At 39.4% G+C, this 23,862-nt stretch overlaps 3 protein-coding genes across 5 annotated transcripts; 2 read left to right on the plus strand and 1 right to left on the minus strand.

The window, feature by feature from the left end:
* Positions 1–1,021: 1,021 nt before the first annotated feature.
* LOC135628717 (protein TOPLESS-RELATED PROTEIN 2-like) lies at positions 1,022–11,226 on the plus strand. Its single transcript, XM_065135574.1, has 25 exons — positions 1,022–1,860; positions 1,942–2,121; positions 2,213–2,326; positions 2,421–2,579; positions 3,286–3,466; positions 3,547–3,673; positions 3,755–3,864; positions 3,989–4,127; positions 4,234–4,343; positions 4,461–4,530; positions 4,637–4,710; positions 4,776–4,871; positions 4,953–5,048; positions 5,268–5,395; positions 5,827–6,061; positions 6,139–6,312; positions 6,828–6,935; positions 7,019–7,165; positions 8,228–8,338; positions 8,416–8,595; positions 8,721–8,849; positions 8,978–9,073; positions 9,269–9,454; positions 9,819–9,991; positions 10,676–11,226. The coding sequence occupies exons 1-25, from the start codon at positions 1,781–1,783 to the stop codon at positions 10,887–10,889; spliced, it is 3,417 nt and encodes a 1,138-aa protein (XP_064991646.1). The 5' UTR covers positions 1,022–1,780; the 3' UTR covers positions 10,890–11,226.
* A 768-nt stretch (positions 11,227–11,994) lies between these two features.
* LOC135586940 (gluconokinase-like) lies at positions 11,995–15,802 on the plus strand. 2 transcript variants are annotated; one of them, XR_010492955.1, is made up of 6 exons: positions 11,995–12,180; positions 12,243–12,390; positions 12,580–12,622; positions 13,713–13,792; positions 14,811–15,284; positions 15,677–15,802. XR_010492955.1 is itself a non-coding variant. In XM_065135575.1 (5 exons), exons 1-5 carry the CDS (start codon positions 12,010–12,012, stop codon positions 15,215–15,217), a joined length of 849 nt encoding a protein of 282 aa, XP_064991647.1. In that variant the 5' UTR covers positions 11,995–12,009; the 3' UTR covers positions 15,218–15,533. The 2 variants fall into 2 exon arrangements, 1 of the variants encoding a protein (XP_064991647.1); XM_065135575.1 differs by lacking the exon at positions 15,677–15,802 and having other exon boundaries at positions 14,811–15,533.
* LOC103984912 (uncharacterized membrane protein At1g75140) lies at positions 15,093–19,030 on the minus strand. Of its 2 annotated transcripts, XR_010492954.1 has the most exons (2): positions 16,817–19,030; positions 15,093–15,199 (listed from the first exon to the last, which is right to left on the minus strand). XR_010492954.1 is itself a non-coding variant. In XM_009402490.3 (1 exon), the coding sequence occupies exon 1, from the start codon at positions 18,780–18,782 to the stop codon at positions 16,947–16,949; it is 1,836 nt and encodes a 611-aa protein (XP_009400765.2). In that variant the 5' UTR covers positions 18,783–19,030; the 3' UTR covers positions 16,569–16,946. The 2 variants fall into 2 exon arrangements, 1 of the variants encoding a protein (XP_009400765.2); XM_009402490.3 differs by lacking the exon at positions 15,093–15,199 and having other exon boundaries at positions 16,569–19,030.
* Positions 19,031–23,862: the final 4,832 nt, after the last annotated feature.

Genomic DNA, 23,862 nt, shown 5'->3' on the forward strand with positions numbered 1-23,862 from the left:
TTAGAGTACGACGTGATAGGGGCAGATTCGTCACTCCGTTAATGTCCGCGTCTCACGTCGCAGCTGTTCGAATCCCTTATCCGTTGCATTTCCCTGTTCTGTCCCCCATTCTTCGTTGAAATGACTCTTTTGTCCTCACTAGTAAAGAAATCAACCTTTGGCTAATTGATGCGTCATGTTATTTTTATTTGTCCTCTTCATCCATGTGCGTTATCGGAACGTGAGCCACAGGTGGGGTCGACCCCTTGGGCCCCGTCCAGTCACAGCGGCAGTTGAGAGAGGGTAACTCGCGGTTGGGTAGGAGAAGGCTTTTTTTCTTTCTCGAAGCGCAAAAAGCGAAAGCGTGCGAGGGAGGAAAAGGTAATCGTCACGTGATACTGTCGTTGGTGGACACGTCGTCGCACGATTGTGCTCGTTGCCCATTGGTGCGCACTATTCATCTGATAAGTCATCCTAGTTATCAACACTGATAAGCGCAACGGGTTCTCTGGACTAAACCGATATTTTATAATTTCACCCTCCTTTTTTGCCGCATCAGTCCGCTATCGCTAACGAGAAGCACCGAACGCAACTAAAGAATGCGAGTATACAGAAAAACCGAGCGTAACTTTATCACCTTCTCAAATTGATTTTTGAGTTGACGGAGTACGAGGAAGATGACGTGGCGCGCTCGGCATTAGTGCGGTTGAAATTGACGAGATTAACCTTCTGGGCGAGCCCTCGAGAGAAAGATGCTCCGCCAGGGGTACAAAGTGACGATTCTACCCCTAAGGTGCTCCTCGAAACCGACGCCAAGTCCGGATTTACGGGAATGACCCTCTCGACGTGACGAGCGGTTCCGGAGGCTTACAAGAATACCCCTACTTTTGTTTGGGTAGGTAACACACATCGTCGCAATAAATGCGGTAAAGTTGTAATTTTAGAGAAGCAGATGGATAATTTAGGAAAGTGGAAGCGGCTTTTTCTGCCAGGGTTTCCACCTATAAAAGGCGAAGGGAAGAGACCATCGAAGCGAGTAGGATTATAACAGGTGAGAAAGGGAGTGAGAGCGACAGAAGGATAGGAGAACACGGCGGCTGGAGTGGAGGAGAAGAAACGAGAGAAAGCAGTGAGAGAGAAGAAAGTGCGCCTCGAAACCCTAGAAAATCTCGAAGGAGGCGCAGATCTCCCGGATCCGGATCGGTCTTGCTTCCCGGAAATTTCGCGCTTTTGGTTTCTCGCGGGATCCGGCTCCAGATCGAGGGCTTGTTCGAGGGGTACGGGGGAGAGAAACTCGCGGGAGGTCCAGATCGGTTCCTGACCGCTGCCGCGGGCTCTTTCTCCGGTCTGGTGGCGGTCTGGTAGGGTTTCTCTCGCTATGTTGCTCTTTTGGTGGCGGATTTCGAGTTAAGTGGCGCGGACCAGGAGATTGTTTGGGGTTTTCAGGGGCAGGGCGGCTGTTATCGTCTTCTGCAACTCTCGGTGGAGAACGCGGCTTTTTGTTGGTTAGGCTTTTGGAGTCTCAGCTCCGATCTCTGTATTCGAGCCAAAGGAGTTAGATATTTGTGACCATTTAGCTTTAGTGTTTGCGCTCCATTTCGTCGTTTCTGAGCCTGGTCGTTTGGTTCGAATCGTTGTCACCTAGTTGGTAAAAGAGGTAGTTCTCCACTTGAGAGACTTGGAAGGGAAAAGTCCGAAGTGATTGAGATAACGTTTGAAGGTTTTGCTTGTGTGGTTTGTCTTCGACCTATTGGGACTCGGTCCTTGCTCTGGTGCATTTGGGATTTGCTACCTGGAAACCATGTCGTCTTTGAGTAGGGAATTGGTTTTCCTGATACTGCAGTTCCTGGATGAGGAGAAATTCAAAGAAGCAGTTCATAAGTAAGTAGTATTATTTTCTTGATAATTTTTATATCCAAAGCTCGTTTTTATTTTTACTAAGGCAAATGGTTTGACTTATAGGTTGGAACAAGAGTCAGGCTTTTACTTTAATATGAAGCATTTTGAAGATCTAGTTCAGGCAGGGGAATGGGATGAAGTTGAAAAATATCTTGGTGGTTTCACCAAGGTTGAAGACAATCGATACTCGATGAAAATATTCTTTGAGATTAGGAAGCAGAAGTATCTGGAAGCACTTGACAGGTGAGATTTTGTTCCTTTTCTTTTGGAATCCTGTTCTTTAGTTTTAGTATGTAGTCCTTATTTGATAGACCCACCATTGTTGTTCTCTCAGGCATGACCGAGCTAAAGCTGTTGAGATACTCGTGAAGGATCTCAAGGTTTTTGCTTCTTTCAATGAGGATCTCTTCAAGGAGATTACTCAGCTGCTTACCTTGGAGAATTTCAGGTAATTTAGCTTGGGTTTGTGGAGTTGTTAGTGATGTTGGCATCATTTTCATGATATTATTATTCTTCTTTCTTTCTTTTTAAAATTTATGCAGGCAAAATGAGCAGCTTTCCAAGTATGGTGACACAAAATCAGCACGAAATATAATGCTAATGGAGCTTAAAAAGCTCATTGAAGCTAATCCTTTGTTTCGTGATAAGCTAACATTTCCACCATTTAAGTCTTCTCGGCTGCGGACTTTAATCAACCAAAGGTGTGCATTTCCCTCTTTTATCCTTTATTTACTGTATAGTAGCTATTATTTCAATGTTCATTGATATTATTATCTTCAGTACTGTTATATTCAGCAATGATGTAGCAAACTACTTATTGGATTTTCTATTAACAGAAACTGCAATTATGGTTTAGTTGGTTAGCATAGAACATTAACAAGACTAATGTGATATTTCTCTATTTAATTATGTTTATATGGATAATTTTTCACACATGAATGCTTTTAACACATATAACTATGTTCACATCTAATTTAAAAATTAAGTAATCAGGAACACTATTTCATATCTGGAAGCAGAACTGGTTAGAAAAAAGACTAGGATATTTTTCATTTACCCTATCTTACTTCATTTAGTTTGTTTTTTCTATGATTTAATTTTTTTAATTTAAAATCTCATACACAACAATAACAACAACAACAACAATAAAGCCGTAAGTCCCAAATAATTTGGGATCGGCTATATAGATCTTTTGCGATCATTGAGATATATAAAAAGTCATATATTTAACTAAATTCAGAATACTTAAATCCTTTTAATTCTTTTTAGGTCTTCCTCTGTCGTTCCTTGTACTACTAGTATTAATCATTTCACCTCTTCTGACTACTGCATCTGGAGGTTTCTTAAGCACATGCTCATATCTTAAAATCTCATCTGCTTACATATTTCTTTGAAATTTCTTTTTAGTCTGAATTGGCAGCATCAGCTTTGCAAGAATCCACGCCCCAACCCTGATATTAAAACACTTTTTACTGATCATTCTTGTGCCATTCCTACTAATGGAGCACGTGGACCTCCCCCGACAAATGGCCCACTTGTGGGGCCTATTCCCAAATCTGGGGCATTTCCTCCACTGTCTGCTCATAGTGTAAGTGGATTTGATCACATCTATTTCTGGCCCTTTCTTGTGGTTCCTGTTTATGGACTATTAGCCTACCCTCAATACAGCCATTCCAGCCAGTTGTCTCTCCACCTGCAAGTGCCATTGCGGGGTGGATGACGAATGCGAACCCATCATTATCACATGCTACTGTGGCACAAGGTCCTCCAGGTCTGGTTCAGCCTCAAACTACAGGTGTTTCTCAGATGCCTATATTCCCTGGTGACTGAAGATATTTCTATATTATACTTTAAACAATGAATTTTACTTCTGCAGCTGCTTTCTTGAAGCACCCAAGGACCCCAACAAGTACTCCTGGTATGGATTATCAAACTGCTGACTCGGAACACTTGATGAAGAGATTACGTACAGGTCAATCAGATGAGGTATCTAAGAAATTAATGCTGCTACAGGACACCCATAACAGTTTCTTTGTCATAACTTGGGTCAAATATGAAGTGAATATGTTTGGTTTGTCATGCCATAACAACAAAATAGCTTCTTCTTTAGGTGTCATTCTCTGGATCAAGTCATCCACCTAATGTTTACTCTCAAGAAGATATTCCGAAAACTGTGGCACGGACTATCAACCAAGGTTCTAATGTCATGAGCTTGGATTTTCACCCAATTCACCAAACAATTCTTCTAGGTATGTGATTGAACGATTGATTTAGTGATGCATGGATGTCTTGTTTGTGCTGTTTTTGTCAATGAGACTCGGTTCACTTGATCAGCTTGATTTTTTTGCTTTGTAGTTGGAACAAATGTTGGTGACGTTAGCATATGGGAAGTTGGAACGAAGGAAAGGATAGCACACAAGACGTTTAAGGTTTGGGATATTGGATCTTTTACTGTGCCTCTGCAGGTGCTCCCTTGAACTTAAAACTTCTTGTTGATTGTCAGTTTCTTGTGACATAAAATCTGGCTCAACCTTCTTGCCAAATTATGATTCATAAACATACCTTGTCTATTCAACTTGCAGTCACCTCTCATGAAAGATGCTACCATATCTGTCAATCGATGCTTGTGGAGTCATGATGGAACTATCCTTGGTATAATTCATCTGCTTGTTTTTTTCAATATGGTTCCATGTTGCTAAATTTTAGCATTGCTTTATTTTCCTAATAAATGTATATGCTGCTGTATGGTCTCCTATAGGTGTTGCATTCTCAAAACATATTGTTCATACATATGTTTTTAGTTTAAATGGAGAGTTGAGGCAACAATTGGAGGTAAGTTTAATATGTTATTCTATTGCCATGCATGTGATGGTACCTGACTGTTTGGTGTTCTGTAGATTGATGCTCATGTGGGTGGTGTTAATGACATTGCTTTCTCCCACCCTAAAAAGAGTTTATCAATAATCACATGTGGTGATGACAAGACGATTAAGGTGAGAAGCAGAGGCTGTATCTTTGATCTATTTTACTTGTTATAAGCATATCCTTATCATTTTCATTGAACTGAATGGCAGGTATGGGATGCTGCGACAGGGCAGCAGCAGTACATTTTTGAGGGCCATGAAACTCCTGTATATTCTGTGTGCCCTCACTATAAGGAGTCTATTCAGGTTTGTTTCCAACCCTACTAATTATTGAGTCTATTCAGGTTTGTTTCCAACTCTGCTAATTATTTGTTTACTAGGCCGATCATCATTCTTTTGGTTGATTAAACAAGTTGAATCAGTCTTTTTGATCTTTGTTGTTGGTGATGTGTGTTTATTTAGCTGATGGAGTTGTCAGAAAAGGTCTTCTTAACCATTTCTGATGGTAATGTTCTCTTTATGCAGTTTATCTTCTCAACTGCTATTGATGGGAAAATCAAAGCATGGCTTTATGATTGTTTGGGATCCAGAGTTGACTACGATGCTCCTGGACATTGGTGCACAACAATGGCATACAGTTCAGATGGGACAAGGTGAAGATTGTCTGTCTACATATTGAATTTGTCACTGCCATTTGCAATCATATGTTGGTATGGTAAACTCTTAAACATCTTTAAGCTACCATAAGAAGAGGCATGCTACAAAGCCTTACATGTTGAGCCTCTTGCTGCCCTCTTTCACATGATGGGCAATAATCAGGGTCTTGTCAGAGGGGTGAGTCCTTGACTAGCAACCATGTAGGGTGTTCCTAAGGCTTCCAACTGGCCTCTCCAGTATTTGACTATTAACAACCATCATCACATGTGATCATCCTTATACATATTACTAGTAGTTGTTTCTTTTATCCTCCTATGTGCCGTTGTTATTTTTCAATACTGCTAGAATAGTGCCAATCTCTGTTTTTGTCTTGACTCTCATGTCAGTGTATTGGTCATCTAAAATTTGAACTTCTGATCTGCTGCAGGCTTTTCTCTTGTGGAACTAGTAAAGACGGTGACTCTCATCTGGTTGAGTGGAATGAAACTGAGGGAGCTATTAAGAGGACATACTCTGGCTTTAGAAAACGCTCATTAGGGGTTGTTCAGTTTGATACAGCTAGGAACCGATTCTTGGCAGCTGGAGACGAATTTATGATAAAGTTTTGGGATATGGACAATATTAATATACTAACTACTACTGATGCAGATGGTGGATTGCCTGTGAGCAGCTCAATTCATTTACTTTATTGTCAAAACTGGAACTTTGATCTTTAATAGTCCTTCTTTCCCTTGTGCAGGCAAGTCCTCGCTTGAGATTCAACCGAGAAGGCTCATTACTTGCAGTGACAACAAGTGATAATGGAATTAAGATCTTAGCAAATACTGATGGCCAAAGGTTGGTAAGGATGATGGAGGGTAGGGGATGTGAGGGATCTCGAGGCCCTTCTCAACAGATTAGCACTAATTCAAAGGTAATATTTTTTCCATTCTAATTTTCATGTTAGAGGCAATATGATACGAACAATACGGACTGGAGTCAGTATAGATTCAATTTCTTATGTTGTTAGAGTTATGTGCTTCTACATATATTCATTTTCCTTTTTTACTTATATGGAAAACCTTTTTTTTTTTGTAATAGATGCAATAATGCCTGATCTCAACCTGATTAAAAAAAATAGTATGATCATGCCTAACAGCCAGGTCAAGAAAATTCCTTGCTTCAACATGTTGAACTTTAGATAACTCAGTGTTTGAATAAAGTAATTAACATAGTGAAAGGTAGTTTTATCTGAATTTTCTAGGACAATTGTGTCATTTTGATGTGTGAAAATGTCTTCTTCTATTCTTGTTTTCTAGATACCACTACGTGATAAAACTGTAAATCTCCTCAGAGCTAGTTGAGGACCTGAGGTTTCTTTCATAGATTATTTGTCATCTCTAGGCATTTATGATGATCTCTTTAACATGCTATCTTTACATTATGCAGCCCCCAATTATAAATGCACTGGGAGCTGTTTCAAATGTTTCTAGCCCTATAATAGCTACTCCTGAGCGGCCAGATCGAACCTTACCTGCAGTATCAATGAGTAGCTTGGTGAGAGTTAATATGCACTTTCTTCCTATGTTACTGATAGCATTTATTGGTATAGAGATTATGACATTAAATGAATTTTGCAGGCTGTTGTGGAAAGTAGCAGGACTACTGATGTTAAGCCAAGAATTCCTGAAGATACTGAAAAAATCAGAAGCTGGAAGTTAGCTGACATTGTTGACTCTGCTCATCTCAAAGCCTTGCGTTTGCCAGATTCCATGACTGCGAGCAAGGTTTGTTCATATTTCTGTTGCAGGATTTATTTCAGCAGTTTTTCATATTGGCAACAGGACTTATGTAATTAAATATCAAAATTTTTATTATTTCAAATTTATTAATTGAAAAGAAACTTTGTGTAGAAATTTTTTCATAATGAATATTTAAATTATAAAAAAAAATAGCCAAGTATTATTTTTCTCTTGACTGTTGCAAGCATTTTCATTTGTCACAAAGGAAAATATTAGGACTGGGAACCATTAGAATAGAGGATAATCAAGTAATAAACATTCTTTATTATTTGTTTTGTCAAAAAAGGATCTTTTTATATCTATATTTGGGTGTAATTGATGTTGCTCATGATTTACATGAATAAGAAATTGAGGAAAGATACCAGGATGGATGCTCTCAATTGTTTGAAAGCTCATAAAAATGAACAAAATATACAGGTATAAATGGCAAGGTGTAGTGAGCATTCTTTCCTGGTTTCAATTAAGGTTCATATAGCTTAGCACTAGTCTTTTGCGTCAGCCAAAGTTGTCGAAACTGGTATTGCTTCAGTCAAATTTGATCAAACAAAATCCTTGTTACATTGTATATTTGCAGTTGGCATTGCTTTACTTTTTCTTTGGTAACTCAGGATCACATTTAGTTGGTCTAATTATGCTATAAATCCAGGGCACTAGACACCATTGTTGATTGGCCCACATAGAATGGAGATGAATCGCAAATCTTATGTGTGAAACAAGAAGTGATAAGATTCATCCAGAATTCATTTGTGAGGAGAACACTAATATACACAAACCAAACAAGCCACCCTGTACGCATACCCTGGAAAAAAATATCAGTCAACCTCTACGACATGGATCTCATGTCTTGTTTAATATGTCAAAGTATCAGTTGTGGTTTAATGTTTATGTCAAAATATTTGTTCAACCTGTTGTCTTTTTTTGTCCCATCATGGTTGTCTTTCGAATTTCAAAATTTTGGGTGGCTTCATATGGTATATGCTTTAGATGGCAGATCTTTTTCCCATTAATATCTTTGACTCAGGGTTCCCTGTTCAATTTGATTTTTAGGTGGTGCGGTTGTTATACACAAACTCTGGGTTTGCTGTATTGGCTCTTGGCTCTAATGCCATTCATAAGTTGTGGAAATGGGTGCGTAATGAGCGAAATCCTTCTGGCAAGGTAAACAAGTATTATCGATGAATTTATCTATTAGATGCTAATTTGTTTTCTAATGGGTTCTTCTCTTGGTGCTTCAGTCAAATGCATCTGTTGCCCCTCAGCTGTGGCAGCCATCAAATGGTGCTCTTATGACAAATGAAACAACTGACACCAATCCCGAAGAAGTGACTCCATGTATTGCTTTGTCAAAGAATGACTCCTATGTAATGTCTGGCTCTGGTGGCAAGATTTCATTGTTTAACATGATGACTTTCAAGGTGCATAGTTTCTTTGCTTGTCATTAGACTGATGTTCCTTGCAACAAACTTGGTTTGATGTCCGAAAACTTAATGACCATCTTTCTACTTTAATTTTAATATCTTACCTATGTGGCATTTCATAGGTCATGACAACTTTCATGGCACCCCCACCTGCAGCCACCTTTCTGGCATTTCATCCTCAGGACAACAATATCATTGCCATTGGAATGGAGGATTCTAGTATTCAGATTTATAATGTACGAGTTGATGAGGTCAGTATTCTCATACTTTGTATGCTTTGTGAGAATACAAACAATTCTGTTTGTAGTTTTGGAATGATGATGTCTAAACTTCTCTAGTATGGTTTTCCTAATGTGAACATTTACTGAAAACTTTGCAGGTTAAAACCAAGCTCAAGGGTCACCAGAAAAAAATAACTGGTCTTGCATTTTCCCAGACATTAAATGTGCTTCTCTCTTCTGGAGCTGATGCTCAGGTGCATAGATTAAAAATACCAGCTTTTGGATTTCTTTTATCAAATATATACATGACATGGAGGTGATATGATTGTGATTACCTAAAAGTGATGATGCTTTCACATTGGTGTCTTTCAACTGCGTCATTAGTAGCTTTTAAGGTGCTCAGCTTCAGTATCCCTGTGATGGTCTTCTTCTGATAAACTAAATTGCAGCTATGCATGTGGAGTATTGATGGATGGGAGAAGAAAAAATCACGATTCATCCAGGCACCAGCTTCCCGTGCATCTCCACTAGTTGGGGACACCAAAGTTCAGTTTCATAATGATCAGACACATTTCTTGGTCGTCCATGAAAGTCAACTAGCAATCTATGACAGCAAGCTCGAGTGTTTATGCTTGGTGAGCTCTTCTAAATATGCAGTTTTATATTTTCCAACTGGGATTGACAGGAAGCTTTCCCATAAGTCAGATTCTACCTCCACTAGTTCTATAGTCTCATATCTGAATTGGATGGTCCTTGTTTCTCTGGCTTTATAGTTGCCGGTTTTCTCAGTTTAAATTAGTTGTTTAGGTTTGACCTTACACCTGGCTGTATGAAAATTATTCCTGCAAATGTTTCTTCTTTACCATGCTTTTTAGATGCTCTCTGGATTCTCTATTTAACAGTATCCTTGCAGGCATTGTTTCCTTTATATGAATTCTTCTGTTCAACTAGCCAGTCTCTTTTGTTTGGCTCAACTAATACGTTTTTTCTCCAATTCAGTGGTCTCCTAGAGATGTGTTGTCAGCACCAATTTCAAGTGCAATATACTCTTGTGATGGTCTATTGGTGTATGCTGGATTTAGTGATGGTGCCATAGGAGTTTTTGAAGCAGACAGCTTGAGGCTTCGGTGCAGGGTTGCACCATCTGCTTATCTATCATTGTCCATTCAGAGGTATACTGCTTTTGTTTAAAGCCATCTTTTTTGCAATATAAACATAAAATTAAAGTCCCATAAAGTTATGTAGCAGTGTAGTAGATCTTTAATTGTTAATTGGAGCTATTACTTTGTGTGCTTTCTTCTATATTTCCCTGTCTAAGTTGATATGTGTGACTTTACGTTCTCTTTCTCATTCCTCGTCTGTGACATTTAGTTTGGTTAGTCTATTTCCACCATAAAACTATATTATATATGTCTATGTAGTCTTGTATTGTTGTTGTACATGCATTTTAAGTGGCATGGTAGTATCTAGCAAAATGATGTTAAACTGTTAAGAAAGCTATTGGTTCACAAGTTGTCTCTGTATTTACACAATCCCATCATAGGCTGTTAAAACCAACCAAAGTAAGCTCAACTTCTATTTATGTTTTTCTTGTATATTCAACTTGTGAAAAGTCAAATCCGAGAAAGAGTTTTCGATGCACTTACAATAAGAGAGATCATATAAAGGGGGCTTTACATGAAATGCCGATATCATTTCTATGGGTTTATTTAAATAGACTCTCATTATTCGCATGACACAGTAAGCCACAAATACTAATTATCAGAAAGAGATTTGTGGTGACATTTTTTTGTTATTATTTCTTTAATAGATTCATTCTGATGGATTTTCTCGTGTTTTCTTGCAACCATTTCCAGTTCTGCAGCTGTCTTTCCCATGGTGATTGCTGCCCACCCATCTGAATCCAACCAGATAGCCCTGGGAATGAGCGACGGCGCAGTCTATGTTCTCGAGCCATCAGATGCTGATCTGAAATGGGGATCAGCGCCTCCCCAGGAAAACGGTGCTCGCCCATCCATCTCCAATCCGGCTTCAAACAGTAACCAGACATCAGAACCCCCTCCTAGGTGATCATATATATATATATATATATATATATATATATATATATATATATATATATATATATATATATATATATATATATATATATATACACTTTAAATTTATTTCTATTGATGAAGAGATTAGGTGTTTCTTCAAAGGGCTTAAAAGGAGAGCAACATCTCCAAATACGACTCTCAAGCTGCACGTGTTTCTTCTCTGTTCTGGGTGACTTGTTCCCTCCCACTTTGTAAAGCTCCTCATGATCTAACTTGGTATAGATATTTCAGAAACGGCTGGGGAGATGTGTAAATTATACTGATTGTGCTTCCCTAATCTAGTTGGATTTAGTTGCCAACTTTTAGGATTGTTTTCCTCACCTAATGATTGATGCATAGTTCATCGGTACTGGATCGGAATGCCATCCTCAAATTTTAGGATTGCCATCTATCCAAAAATGTTGATGGGTATAGGATTCTACAGTTAAGTGTTGTTCCCCTTTTTACAGATTCAATTGATTGATGAAACTGATATCTCATAATGAATTTGAGATCTACCACCAGTAATCATTGGAAAATTGTGAAAAGTTAAAAGCTAAACTTGATATTGTCTGACTTGGTTCAATGGTTGCAGTGGTAGTTGGCTTGCACTTAAAGATGATCTTAAGTGAATTTTTAATATAGATCTTTGTTATTGACTTAATTGATTTTACATGTCGTAGTATTCCGTTATATAAGATTAGTCCTTTTAAATTCTCTTATGATTTTTTTAAAGATGATGAGTTAGAAAAAATATTTAATTTAAAATTTAATAAATAATTATTTTGATAAATATTTGGTAGGTAATATAAATTATAAATATATATTTTATAAATTTTGAATGATCACACGATAAGAATAATAAAAAGAAAATAAAATGTTTTTAGTAAAATAATAATAGATTTTGATTATTGTTGTTAAACTAGTAATAAAATAAAAAATAAAATAAAATAACAACTAATATTAATTAGTGCAAGTGAGCAAAAGATTTTTTAATCCTTTATTTTATAATAAGGGTGAAATATTTTTTCGAACTGGTGTTTTGGAGATACGTGGTCCATTCACCCGTTCTTGTTGGCCATGTTGCCACGAGTCGGTGGTTGGATTAGATGTTTCTTTTATACATTTTGATTAGATGTTTCTTTTATATATTTTATGATGGCGTCGAGAGGTCCAAAAGGTCCATCGGGGACTTTGTGGATCCGATCTTCAACACCTCCGGGAGCACGAAGTCAAACACGTATCGACGTGGAAGGGAGACTAAATGGGATGAGACGGAGGTGATGTATGTTTTCGAGTTACGTGCTAAACACTTTCATTTGGTTTGGGGTTTGGCTCGCAGGACGTCGCAGGGTCCGACCCACCGGCCGCCGGGAAGTACTCTCGCAGCCGACCGTATTGTAGGCCGCCGTTCGCGGATAGATCCGAGAAGAGAAGGCGACGGCGGACTTCTCCCTCCTCCGCGATGGCTTCCCACGTCAAAGATTACGGTGCCCTCTCTCTGTCTCTGTCTCTGTCTCTCTCTCTCTCTCTCTCTCTCTCTCTAACACAATACGCACCATTTCTTGATTGCTCGTGGAAATGGCGTATGATTAGTGTGCCTTTTCGTTGACTGATTCCTTTATGAATGGGGGAGAGTGGATCGAATCTAAACTTCTCCAAACTGTTGCGGTTCTCAGGACAAGCGTTTGTGATCATGGGAGTCAGCGGCACCGGGAAATCGTGAGACCATTTCTACCCTTCTTCTAGTACTACTAATATGATGCTGTTTCAGCCCCATTTTCATTCCTACGAATGCAGAATGCTTCTCTTGCTTCTTTTCAGATAATAAATATTTTTGATAGCAGAACTGTATAGATCGATTGGGGAAGCTTCTTTTCAGATAATCTGCCATTGATGCAATTGATTCGATTTCACACACTTCACTTAATTGAGGAAAACAAAAAAATTACATATGTAGTAAACTGGAAAACACAAATGATTTCCTCCTGCAGTCACTGGGAAGAACATAGATGATTAATTTGGTACAAGTCCAACAACATAGCATAGCATGGATTAAGGACCTTGGTAAGCAATCTATGGTGAGTCTGCTGAGGCTTCATGGATCTTCCAATTTGTCTAGCTGAATGCAACATGTGATAAACACATCAATATCTCTTAGACTATTCAAGTTTAAGATCTGTCAAAGAGTCTTGCTTTCTGATTTCCATATGTGGCATGCTTGCAAGATACCTGACTGGTGAATGCCCTCTTACTTTGATCCATTTTAATGGGTCTTTCCATTTGCGATATGCTTCCATCTGCAGCAGGTCTTTGTATCAGTAAAGACAGAGCTTTCAACTGTGTTACATTTTGGTAAGCAATCTATGGGTGAGTCTGCTGAGGCTTCATGGATCTTCCAATTTGTCTAGCTGAATGCAACATGTGAGAAACACATCAATATCTCTTAGACTATTCAAGTTTAAGATCTGTCAAAGAGTCTTGCTTCCTGATTTCCATGTGGCATGCTTGCCAGATACCTGACTGGTGAATGCCCTCTTACTTTGATCCATTTTAATGGGTCTTTCCATTTGCAATATGCTTCCATCAGCAGCAGGTCTTTGGTATCAGTAAAGACTGAGCTATCAACTGTCTTACATTTTGCTTCTGCTATTCCTGCATGCAAACATTTTCAAGCCAGTAGGTTTTGCCAATAAGTGCTGTTAATATGAACTATGATGCTTTGATATATTTTTCTGCAGATAAATCAGTGTTATTGTAGTAGGCACTGACTATTTGATGTAGAACACTTGCTCTTGTCTTGTGCTATCAGGACTGTTGCTGAGATGCTTGCAAAGGCACTAGATTGCAGCTTTCTTGAAGCTGATGACTTCCACTCACAGGCAAACAAAGGTAAATTCTGTATCATCCTTGTGATTTCCTTTCCTTGGCCTTTTAGGCACATTGAACAGAGACAAACATGTTTTCAAAACACCTTTACTACAATAAATTGCTCACGAACGTCAGTCAAGGATGGATTAGGACAATAGATGTACACAAGCATGTTTCTATGTTTCGGATTTGGAAAGACCAGAAGAGGTTACATGAAGACATGGAAGCAATCAATAAAAATATATATTTTTTACCATCAGATACACCTTTTGCCTGTGAGAAGTATTAACACTGGAAAAAGGTTTGTGAGGGGGGCTTTAAGTGGAGGAAAACCCAAAAAGTGATATAAAGTTGCCCCTCAGATTAAACAAACAGATGAGCACTTCTCACAAGAATATCATCAAGGCATACCTTTTTTAGAAAAAGAACTCTGATCAGTACAGTTTCACAATATTTTATGTTAGTGGCATAAGCTGATGACTGGTTTTCTGTCTCCAGTACAATTTTCATGTTCATGAAATGTAAGGATATGTAAATTGGACTGATTCTTTAAACATGGAAATCATCTTGATTTCCTTTCTATGTTGATGTATTATGGTTTACTGTTAATGGTCATACTATTCTGTAATGCCAGGTACTGCAATATGACTGACTCATGATGCTCCAGAGATAATTATCATGATAAATGCATAAAGAGCCTTGTGAACTTCTGTCATAAGATGATAATTTGACACGGATTTGTCAATTAGTAGTAGTTTAATATGGTCTTGTGACACTACTTGTTCCTGTTCTGCCTGGCACCATGTCCAAATTTTGTGTTCTTTCAATCTGCCCTCTCAAACAACCCAGAGCACTTTCTTTAGGAGCATTATCTCTTCACATGCCCTAAAACCCTAGCTTAGATCAATGTAGATTTATGATCAGTTGCAGCAATATTTAAAGCTTGCAGTAGCTTTTGAATTAATGGTTAGAAATGCATAGTATCCTTTAATTGGAGTAACAAATGAAAGTGAATTGACTGTTCTGTTTCGCAGCACAGACAAGATGAGAAAAGGGGTTCCGCTTACAGATGAAGATCGATTCCCATGGCTTGAAGTACTCCGCGATGCGGTCGGGAAGATCATGAGCTCCAGCAAAAATGTAACTCTTACCTGTTCTGCACTGCAGAAAAAGTACCGGGAGATCCTCAGGTCAGCCGATGCCGATTACAAGCCGGGACAGTACACCATCTGCAGGGTGAAATTTATATGCTTAGAGGCTTCAGTGGAAGTAATTGCAGACAGGATCAGGAGAAGATCAAAAGATGGGAAGCATTTCATGCCTGTTTCTCTGTTGCAGTCCCAGTTGGACTTGCTTCAGATTGATGAAGCCGAAGGAGTGATTAGGGTTGATGCCACCATGAGCCGTGAAGCCATTTTAGACAGCATACTGACAAGCCATTTTTGATGACAGAAGTGGGCAACTGATTGTTTGAAGTGAGAATAAAGCTTAATAGTTCTGCTAGTGACTGAAGGTAATAAGCTGGCACGCATAGCATAGCATACAGTTGATAAATTTGATGGTTTGGTGTCGACTGATGACACCAGTTAAACATGAATAATCATCTCTTGCTAGTGAACTCATTTCAATTGCCAAAGCAGGATAAGTATTTATTAGACACTAGTGGAACATTTTCTCCATCATACGAAGTGATTGCTAAGTACAACTTCAGATGATGTTATCTGTTCCTTTGGAATAATTAATTATTTTAAGTTCAATGTAATTGATGGTGGAGAAATACTGCATCTATACATGTGATGGTGAGAAGAAAAGTTGACTAACACAAGTTGAAATATTGCATCTATACATGTGATGGTGAGAAGAAAAGTTGACTAACACAAGTTGAAATATTGTGTGTGCACACAGATCACCATTTTTTTCCCCTCGAGCCAACATGGAAATCATGTCAAAGAAAGGAAAGGGAAGCTATAGATGATGAAATCACAAACTGACATCAATTCAAACAAGACATGGAAGGCATTGACTACCATGACATGTAACAATGGAACAGTCTGCTCCTTCAAGCCACAAACAACAATGTTACAGAGGAGCATGGTTGCTAGGAGAGGAACGCCTACCTGCTGACTCTAAGATACTAGGAGAAAGTTGGTGTATCATTGAAAAGGAACAAGCAATTTCACATTTCTTATGAAGTCATCAAAATAAGTAAAGACTCTATCAAACAGAGAATGTTAACCTGATACAGCACAATAAATATTCACTGACCTGAGAGCAAACCCATAGGCAGAAAAATATATTTCATATAATCTGATACAAAATGGTGATGAACAAAGAAAATTGTATATTCCATGAGTTTGATGCAAATTCTTGGATATTCACAGTTTCACTTCAATGATTTATCATCCCAAATACTAAAGACACTTATCAAAGACTGACGGTTCAAAACCTTATTCAATAAGCCTTAAAAAATGTCAATTAGCTTAGTTGATAAATACCTTGATCATTGACAACAAGAATCTGCAAACAAATCTCACCTTTGCCGTCTATCTTTTCTATTAAAAAAAGAAAACATCTCAATCGTTGCTCAGTGAAAAGAAAATTAAGATCCAGAATATTTAAGGACACTAGACACATTGAAAACTCAAGAAGATGGACAATGCAGAAAAGATGCACTCTGCAATATAATTCATGAGGAAAAGGGTGCAGACATCTCTAAAGGACTTTCTTGAGAGACAAAACAAGCTGGATAGATCTCATATTCTCAACAAGGATATAATTCAGAGAGCAAAGACAGGTATTGACAAAGATATAATTGAAACTAAGAGAGTGATGCACAACACAATCTCCTGAGAGATGATACCCACAAGATTATGTTGGAAATTGTTGGTCAAGTTCTGGCGCCTAAAGCCAGTGAAGTGCAAGCTATTATAAACCCTAAACTACAGAAATTTCCAGCCAGACAGTTACATCTGGAGCTTAGTATCATAAGCAAAGTTATACATATAGCTGCCAAAACATTGAAAGAGAGCAATGACTCAATCATACCGCTCGGTGTCTGAAGAGTGATACAAATCACCAAATGGTAAGAATCATCAGTATCATAAGCAGTGAGCATGACAAACATGATCAAATGGGCACCATTTCTAAAGGGGCACTGGTCCGATCGAGTAAATTCTCAATCGATTTGGTCATCTGCAACTTGGCTGTTCGGAAACAATGCTTCTCTTCTCTTTGCAAAACCTGCAGGTTCCATACTCTGCCCTCTAAATTTCAGCTCCCCTGCCCCCCTAAAACCAGGATCTGCACAACCAGACCTAAATGGCATCCCTGAGCCTCCAGGGTGACGAGAAGGAGACACATATCTTCGAGGTGGACCTCGTAATGCCGCTCCTCTTGATTCCCTAAGATCACCAGCTCTCACACCATCAACATAAGCTCTGTCAGCAGCTCCAGAGCCCAAAAGACTACTCGAAGAAGAAGAAGCATCCTCAGCATTGAAAGACTCCTCTGTTGTCCACCCCAAGGAGTCCTTCTTCTTCACATAGAACTGCCATAATATCCCAATCAAAAACAAAAGTAGCAGAAGAGCAGGACCACTCCACACCACAGTGTTAGCGTGCAACCCGAAAGCTGGAAAATTCGACCGATAAATCCCAATGTAACCATTGCCAAGCCCCAGAACCACAAGCTTTCCACGGTCCGCTGCTAGCATAGGCTTTGCTCCCAATGGCCCATCAGCACTGGCATCCGAATTCAAGAACTGGGACTGCATCTCATGGATGGCAGCTGAGAACAGAGGACGAGGTGCCCCGACCCTGCCCGGGAACTGAGAGGAGATGTTGTACACGAAGAACTTGTCGTAGCTTGCTACGAGGAGATACCCTTTGATGGTTCGGATCGCTGCGGGTCCGTCGATCTCTGACTTCCTTACCGACCGAACCCGGCACTTGAGGTTGGCCACATCCCCAAGAAGCACGACGTGGATCAGGTCACCTCCAGCAGTCAAGCCATAGGCCTTCAGCCGCTCCGACAAGTCAAAGGAGTAGGCTTTGGCGACCGAGCCATTCAGCCCCTCGCACTCGGTCTCCCTCACCGCCATGGACTTGAGGTCCAGTGACCCGGCGCCTGTCTCGGTGAGGAAGAGAAGCCTTTGCTTCATGAAAGCCAATGGCGGACCCGAAGCAATGGCCGTGCCGTACAGGGTGCCATTCTCCGTGAACACTCGGATCCTCCCGCCGCCGTCCGATGCCAGGACGTAGCGGACCCGCCCCACCTGATGGACCTCCAGGCGGGAGACCGGCGGCGAGTCCAACTCGCGCGACCCACGGATGAAGGGCTTCGAGCTGCCAACCGAGAGAGTGAGCCAATCATCGCCGCTGGCGGCAGACTCGTGGAGGCGGTGGGCCGTGATGGAGCCGTCGGCGTGGCCGGAGAAGAGGAGGCTCTCGTTGCGACGGGAGGAAAGGTAGGAGAGCATCGACGTCACGGGGGAGTCGGACAGAGAGGGCAGCTCGATGACGACGTCGCCTGTGGAGGAGAACACGTAGACCCGGCCGTGAGTGTCTCCGACAGCGAAGTATTTGCCGAGGCCATCGAGCTCCTCATACGGGAGCACGGTGGCGACAGCGGCGGAGGCCTCCAATCGCACCGCCGCGGCGAACAGGAACCTCTCCGACCAGGAGGTCTTGTGCTTAGTGACGGAAACTGCGGAGGACCGGGCGGCGCCTTCCGCCACGGCCGCGGACGCCGCCTGCGGCGTTGAGAGGACGGGGATGATGGTCTCCAGATCCATGGGTATATCGGAAGAACGGTCAGATCGCGCGGAGAGGCAGGCGGAGAGGGAGGACTGGAGGGCTGAGACGGTCTCAGAGAGGGACTCGACTAAGGTTTCGAGGCGCTGGAGCTGGGACTCCTGGCGGTCTAGGAGGGCGACGGTATCGGCTCCGGCGTCGGCGGAGGAGGCGAGCGGGAAGGATAGGAGGAGAGGGAGTAGGAAGGCGGTCGCCGCCATGTACGGAGAGCGAGGGTTCCCGCTGCTCCGCGCCAGATCTTGTATTCTAGTGGCGGAGCGCGATCGAGGAGGAAGGGCGGATGGGATCGACGGAATCAGGCTTTTAGGGAGGACATTTAGGTGAAGAGGTCGCGCTTGCTCCGCCTCTTTGATGAGAGCGAAGAGGCGGCGACGCGCGGTGGGGAGTGGGAGGCGATTGGGATCGCATGTTGAGCTTGCAGCAGCAGAGTATGATCCACTTCGTCTCAGAATCCGACACGGCTTTTTCGTTTTCTTCACGTGGATAATGCTTATGTAAAGTTAAGCTTATTGTGTCGACAGAAATATTTGCCTGAATAATAATATTTTTGCAAGAGAGATATTTTTCTTATGATTAATTATATCCAATGAGCTACTATTAATCAAACTATTGATTAGTAAAACTCATAATAATTTATTTTAAAATTAAACTTTATTTTGTTATTACAAAATTCCTAATATTAATTTATTTCAAGAAATTATACAATTGAATGATTTTCAATAATATTGTTTATTATTTATTTTAAACTTTTCCTGTACATCATCCTTTTTTTTACCATGTGTGTTATAGAAAGAAAAAAAAACTTCCAAATATTTTCCTCTCTCTCTCTCTCTCTCTCTCTCTCTCTCTCTATATATATATATATATATGTGAGAGAGAGAGAGAGAGAGAGAGAGAGATGTCAATATAATGACATGTAATAAGATCATGATTTGAAGAGAGTCTTATATATAAAATAAAAAAGACATGGACCAAAACCTACTAAATTAATGATACTAATTCTGTGGATATGTTTCTGTAGGTCCTTTAGTACCACTTAATACTTTCCTATCATGTGTGCTAACCATTTATCTTATTATGTACGTCACCAAAATACTGTCATATGGATTTGCTCACGTTATGTACAACATGTAAATGTAAGGAAGCATGACCATAACGTGTTCGCTGTGTAAGAGTCTCCATTGAGAAATCATGATGGTTAACACATCAACATCATTAGGTAATTAATATGTCTCAAAAGATTGTCTTATAGGCAGTTTAATATAAAGGAAAAGATTAGTTTTAAAAAATCATAGGTAAGAAGATTGAAATATACAAGCATTTTTTTTTACTATTTTAATACAAATAAATCATGATTTCTAAGTACTTGCGATCAATTATATGAAGTTTTAAATGAATCATTATCTAATCTAACATAATTATCTCATGTCTTTCTTTCAATTTGTTCTTCTACTATTAATCAATTCATCTAGTCATGGACAGAATATTATTTTTATGATCCTTAATTTATGTAGAAAGGGTTGTGTGGTGGATTCTTTGTGTTCTCTTTAAACCAAAATGTGTTTGGTTAGTATCTAAGTATGAAAGACCCCCCATCACAAGAAAAGGTTCATAAAGGAGTTTATCAGAGTGGTCAAGAAAGTTTGTTTCTTTCTTCTTCTTACTTTTCATGAAGCAGATTTTTGGTGATCTGAGAGAAAAGAAAAACTAGAAGTTTTTTACATTGAGTATGCCTGAGCAAGATACTTCAAGTAATTGTCAGATATAGCCGAGAAATATCTTAATATCCTGTGACTACTGTATCCAAAATGTTTTTATGTGGACACACAAGCAATTTGAAGTAATAATGCTCCAAAATTAAATTGGTAAGCTCTTCTATGAAATGTAGAGTTTCACATTAATCAACACGTAGTTAGAGAAGGGCTTGTCATGTTTAGAGGGTTGCACTTATTTGCCAATTGACAACCCTAGTTAATCAGTGACAGAATAGGACTTCTGAGTTCTGATTGTTATCATTATTTTCAGTAGCGAAATAAAGAGAATAATTTTCCTACCATCTGCTTAAGGTAGTAAGATAATTCTATCATGCTCTCATAAACAAATAATCACAATACCAAAAAAGGATAAATCAGAATTTTAACCATAATTACCTGAGCATTCCCTCACTCTTTTTGACTTAGCAGATGCTTCTACATTACCATTTTCTTGTGCAGTGGATCCTGATGGCAATGCAGCACAAGCGGGAGGCAAAACTGGGGACCAAGTCTTGGACACAAGCTTCTTCTTTGGTGATGAATTGTGGCCTGCTGACAAATTGGATTTCACTAAAACAGCTATCAAAGCAAAGCCAGAGTTTAACTTTGTGGTGAGCAGGTATGATCTTATGAAAGCTGGTTGTCTTACAAGCCTTAAAAAATTTAGAAGCAGTGAGAATACTTGTTAGAGACTTTTTGTCCAATAATGAACTGTTCTTTCTATTTTCCTATTCTAAGTTGATTCATGCAATAAAATGCAACTTTTTTCTCAATTACATGAAAGAATCAAGGGCAGTAGAATGCAATATGTTACCTGTAAAACTTGAACCATCTGCATACATTTTTGTGAAAATAATTCATTCTGCTGCCTCTGGTGTTGGTTTCCATTTGAACATGGGAGTAGATGCAGCTGTAAAATTGATTAACTAAGAGGTCAGCTTCTCGCCTGATTTGGCGGGAGCCCTGACAGAAGCACAAAAAGCAGCTGATTACTTCATCTAAGGCTTTATCAAATTGTCTTGTATTTGAGTAATCAGCCAATGCCGTTTGAAGAGCAGCCAAGTATCCTATCTTCTTTCATTGACACTATCTTCCAATTTTCTAAAGCATAGAGGCAGTTTCTCTACTATTAATTTTGAGAAAAGCAGTAAAAATAAAACCTGATCTAGTGGCATTATTAAAATCCAGCAAAATGAACCATCAGAGTCTGATATGTGCAACTTACTCCTTGTTGCTGTCATATTCTCCTTTTGCCTTCTTTGCTGATCAACCTGAAACAATAAGCAAACTCAGATCTACACCAAAATATAAAAAAAGATTATTTTCTCTTTGGAATTGATCAATATTAGTCATTCACATAATGTCAACTATTTAGAACATAACTAATTCATATAAATAAGAAAATGACTTTCAATGAATTCAAGCTTGGTGGCATGAAACCAACTTCATCGGTTTAAATTATTTTAGTTCATCTCTTCACTTATTCATTGCTTCACTGAATCAAAAAGTTTTTTATAATTCAATAGTTTCATCTTCTGTGTAAATTCCAGGTCAAATATCTTGTCAAGCATGCTTCCTGCTAACTTGTGGGACTAACTCCATTCACACTGCTAGTTTTCATTCTTCCAGACCAGCAATGACTCTCTTCTCCCACTGTCAAAAAGACCAACATGTATTGCACCGCAGATTTACAATCAAGATGAGCCACTTCTAATAGATATGAAATTGCTCTCTGAGGCTAATATTGAAGAATTTATAGAGCAAAATGTGCTTATCTGAGCCTCTGACGTTGTCAACAGTTCCCTCCATCTTCTACCAACTCATGCAAGCAGTGATCCATTATGATTTGGCCTGAGGAAAATCCATTTAAAGCCATCTAGGATGTGTTAGATATGCATCATGATTGGGTAGGTGATAGGAGCACTATTTTACTTGTGTTTTGATACACATTTGCATGGGATCAGCTTAACCACCATATAAAGCAGTCACAGAATCAACCAAATGCCTACCAACTGGTTGTAAAAAGGCCAACAAGATGAGATGACTGACCTCAGTCCGCCATTTGAAGACAACATGGGTAGTTAAATGCAGTTGCACCCAGCAACCAATGGCCACAACCTTGCTCGGCTTCTTGACCCCCTCCTTGGACGTGCATGTCGTACTCCTCCTCCATCCAAGGATGAGTGGCGGCCCCTCCCCATTCATCCCCCTCCTGCTGGTTGCAGCTCTAAGTGTGTTCTTGTGCTGGGAAGATCTGGTGAACTGCTATGGGTTCGTATCCGAGATCCAGGATGCTACCATCACGATAGCCAGCGTCACCATCCTGGCCGTCACAACGCTCTTCATAGTCCAGTTCATGACGGAACTGATCATCGTCCCGCTTGCATTCCTGCTCGTGGTCTTGCTGCTCAGGACGGCACTGATTGGTCCGCTGGTGATTCTCATACTGATCCACTTCCTCGGCAAGTTCTTCTGCTGCTCGTCGGAGAAGACGCCGTCGTTTTGGGAGGGGGAGCAGGAGAGCAAGGATGGAGGTGGTGGTGGGTTGGGTTGGTTTTTGTTTGTGATCCTCTGCCTGCTTCTTTATGCATGGTTTTACGAGGGGGAGGGTTATGGCTGGATCTGTTTAGTGTTCGGAATGGCCTTCATACTGTACTTCAACATGCTTTAGGCTGAACATTGGATTTTGACCATTGCAGTTTCTATTGTTTTGAGATGCATTCATACTGATAAATGCTACAAGAAGAAGAAACATAAGAATACCTAATATCTCAACTATTTAAAATAGACTACATCGACTATTTCAACAAGAACAATAAGAATTCATAATACCACCTCAACCATTTAGAACAAACTACATCAATTATATTAACCACAGGTTACTTTTATCATCAATAAGCTCTACAAAAAACAACATTCTTAATTAAGTTACGAACATCTAAATTTTATTTATAGCCTCTATTTCTTCATACACTAACAGTAATTATCTAATTGATTTTAATTATGTTATCAATATGTCTCCTTATCTATATTATCTTAAACGATATTTACACATTATATCACAAACCTAAGCTATATCTAATTATCCATGAATGAATCTGTACAACCATGCCATTATTTTCATCTCATCTCAGCGACAAAAAATTCATAATCAACATTGATAAATGCATGACTATTATATTAAGTCCATTTAAATGTTAATTTACATACTTTAAAATTGCTTCAATCCAATTTCAGCTCACTAATTTAGGGATTAAGGATCACTATGTAGAAGTAAGTAAATATTCCTTGAAAGAATTAGATCCGTTTTACCCATAAAAGAGAACCATCTAACAAAAAATGTGTTGTCATTAGTATGATTAGATGATTAAAATATGCAATAAAAGCCTATCATTTTGTACAATAACAAATTTCATATGAAGTATAATCAACATTACAGAGAATGCAGAAGCTGCAGTAAATGCTCTATGACAGGCTTCCTCAAGTAAATCAATGTTTCCTCATTCACAAAAGGACTAAGCAATGA

The sequence above is a fragment of the Musa acuminata genome, chromosome BXJ3-1, assembly GCF_036884655.1.
Source record: "Musa acuminata AAA Group cultivar baxijiao chromosome BXJ3-1, Cavendish_Baxijiao_AAA, whole genome shotgun sequence".
NCBI lineage: Eukaryota > Viridiplantae > Streptophyta > Magnoliopsida > Zingiberales > Musaceae > Musa > Musa acuminata.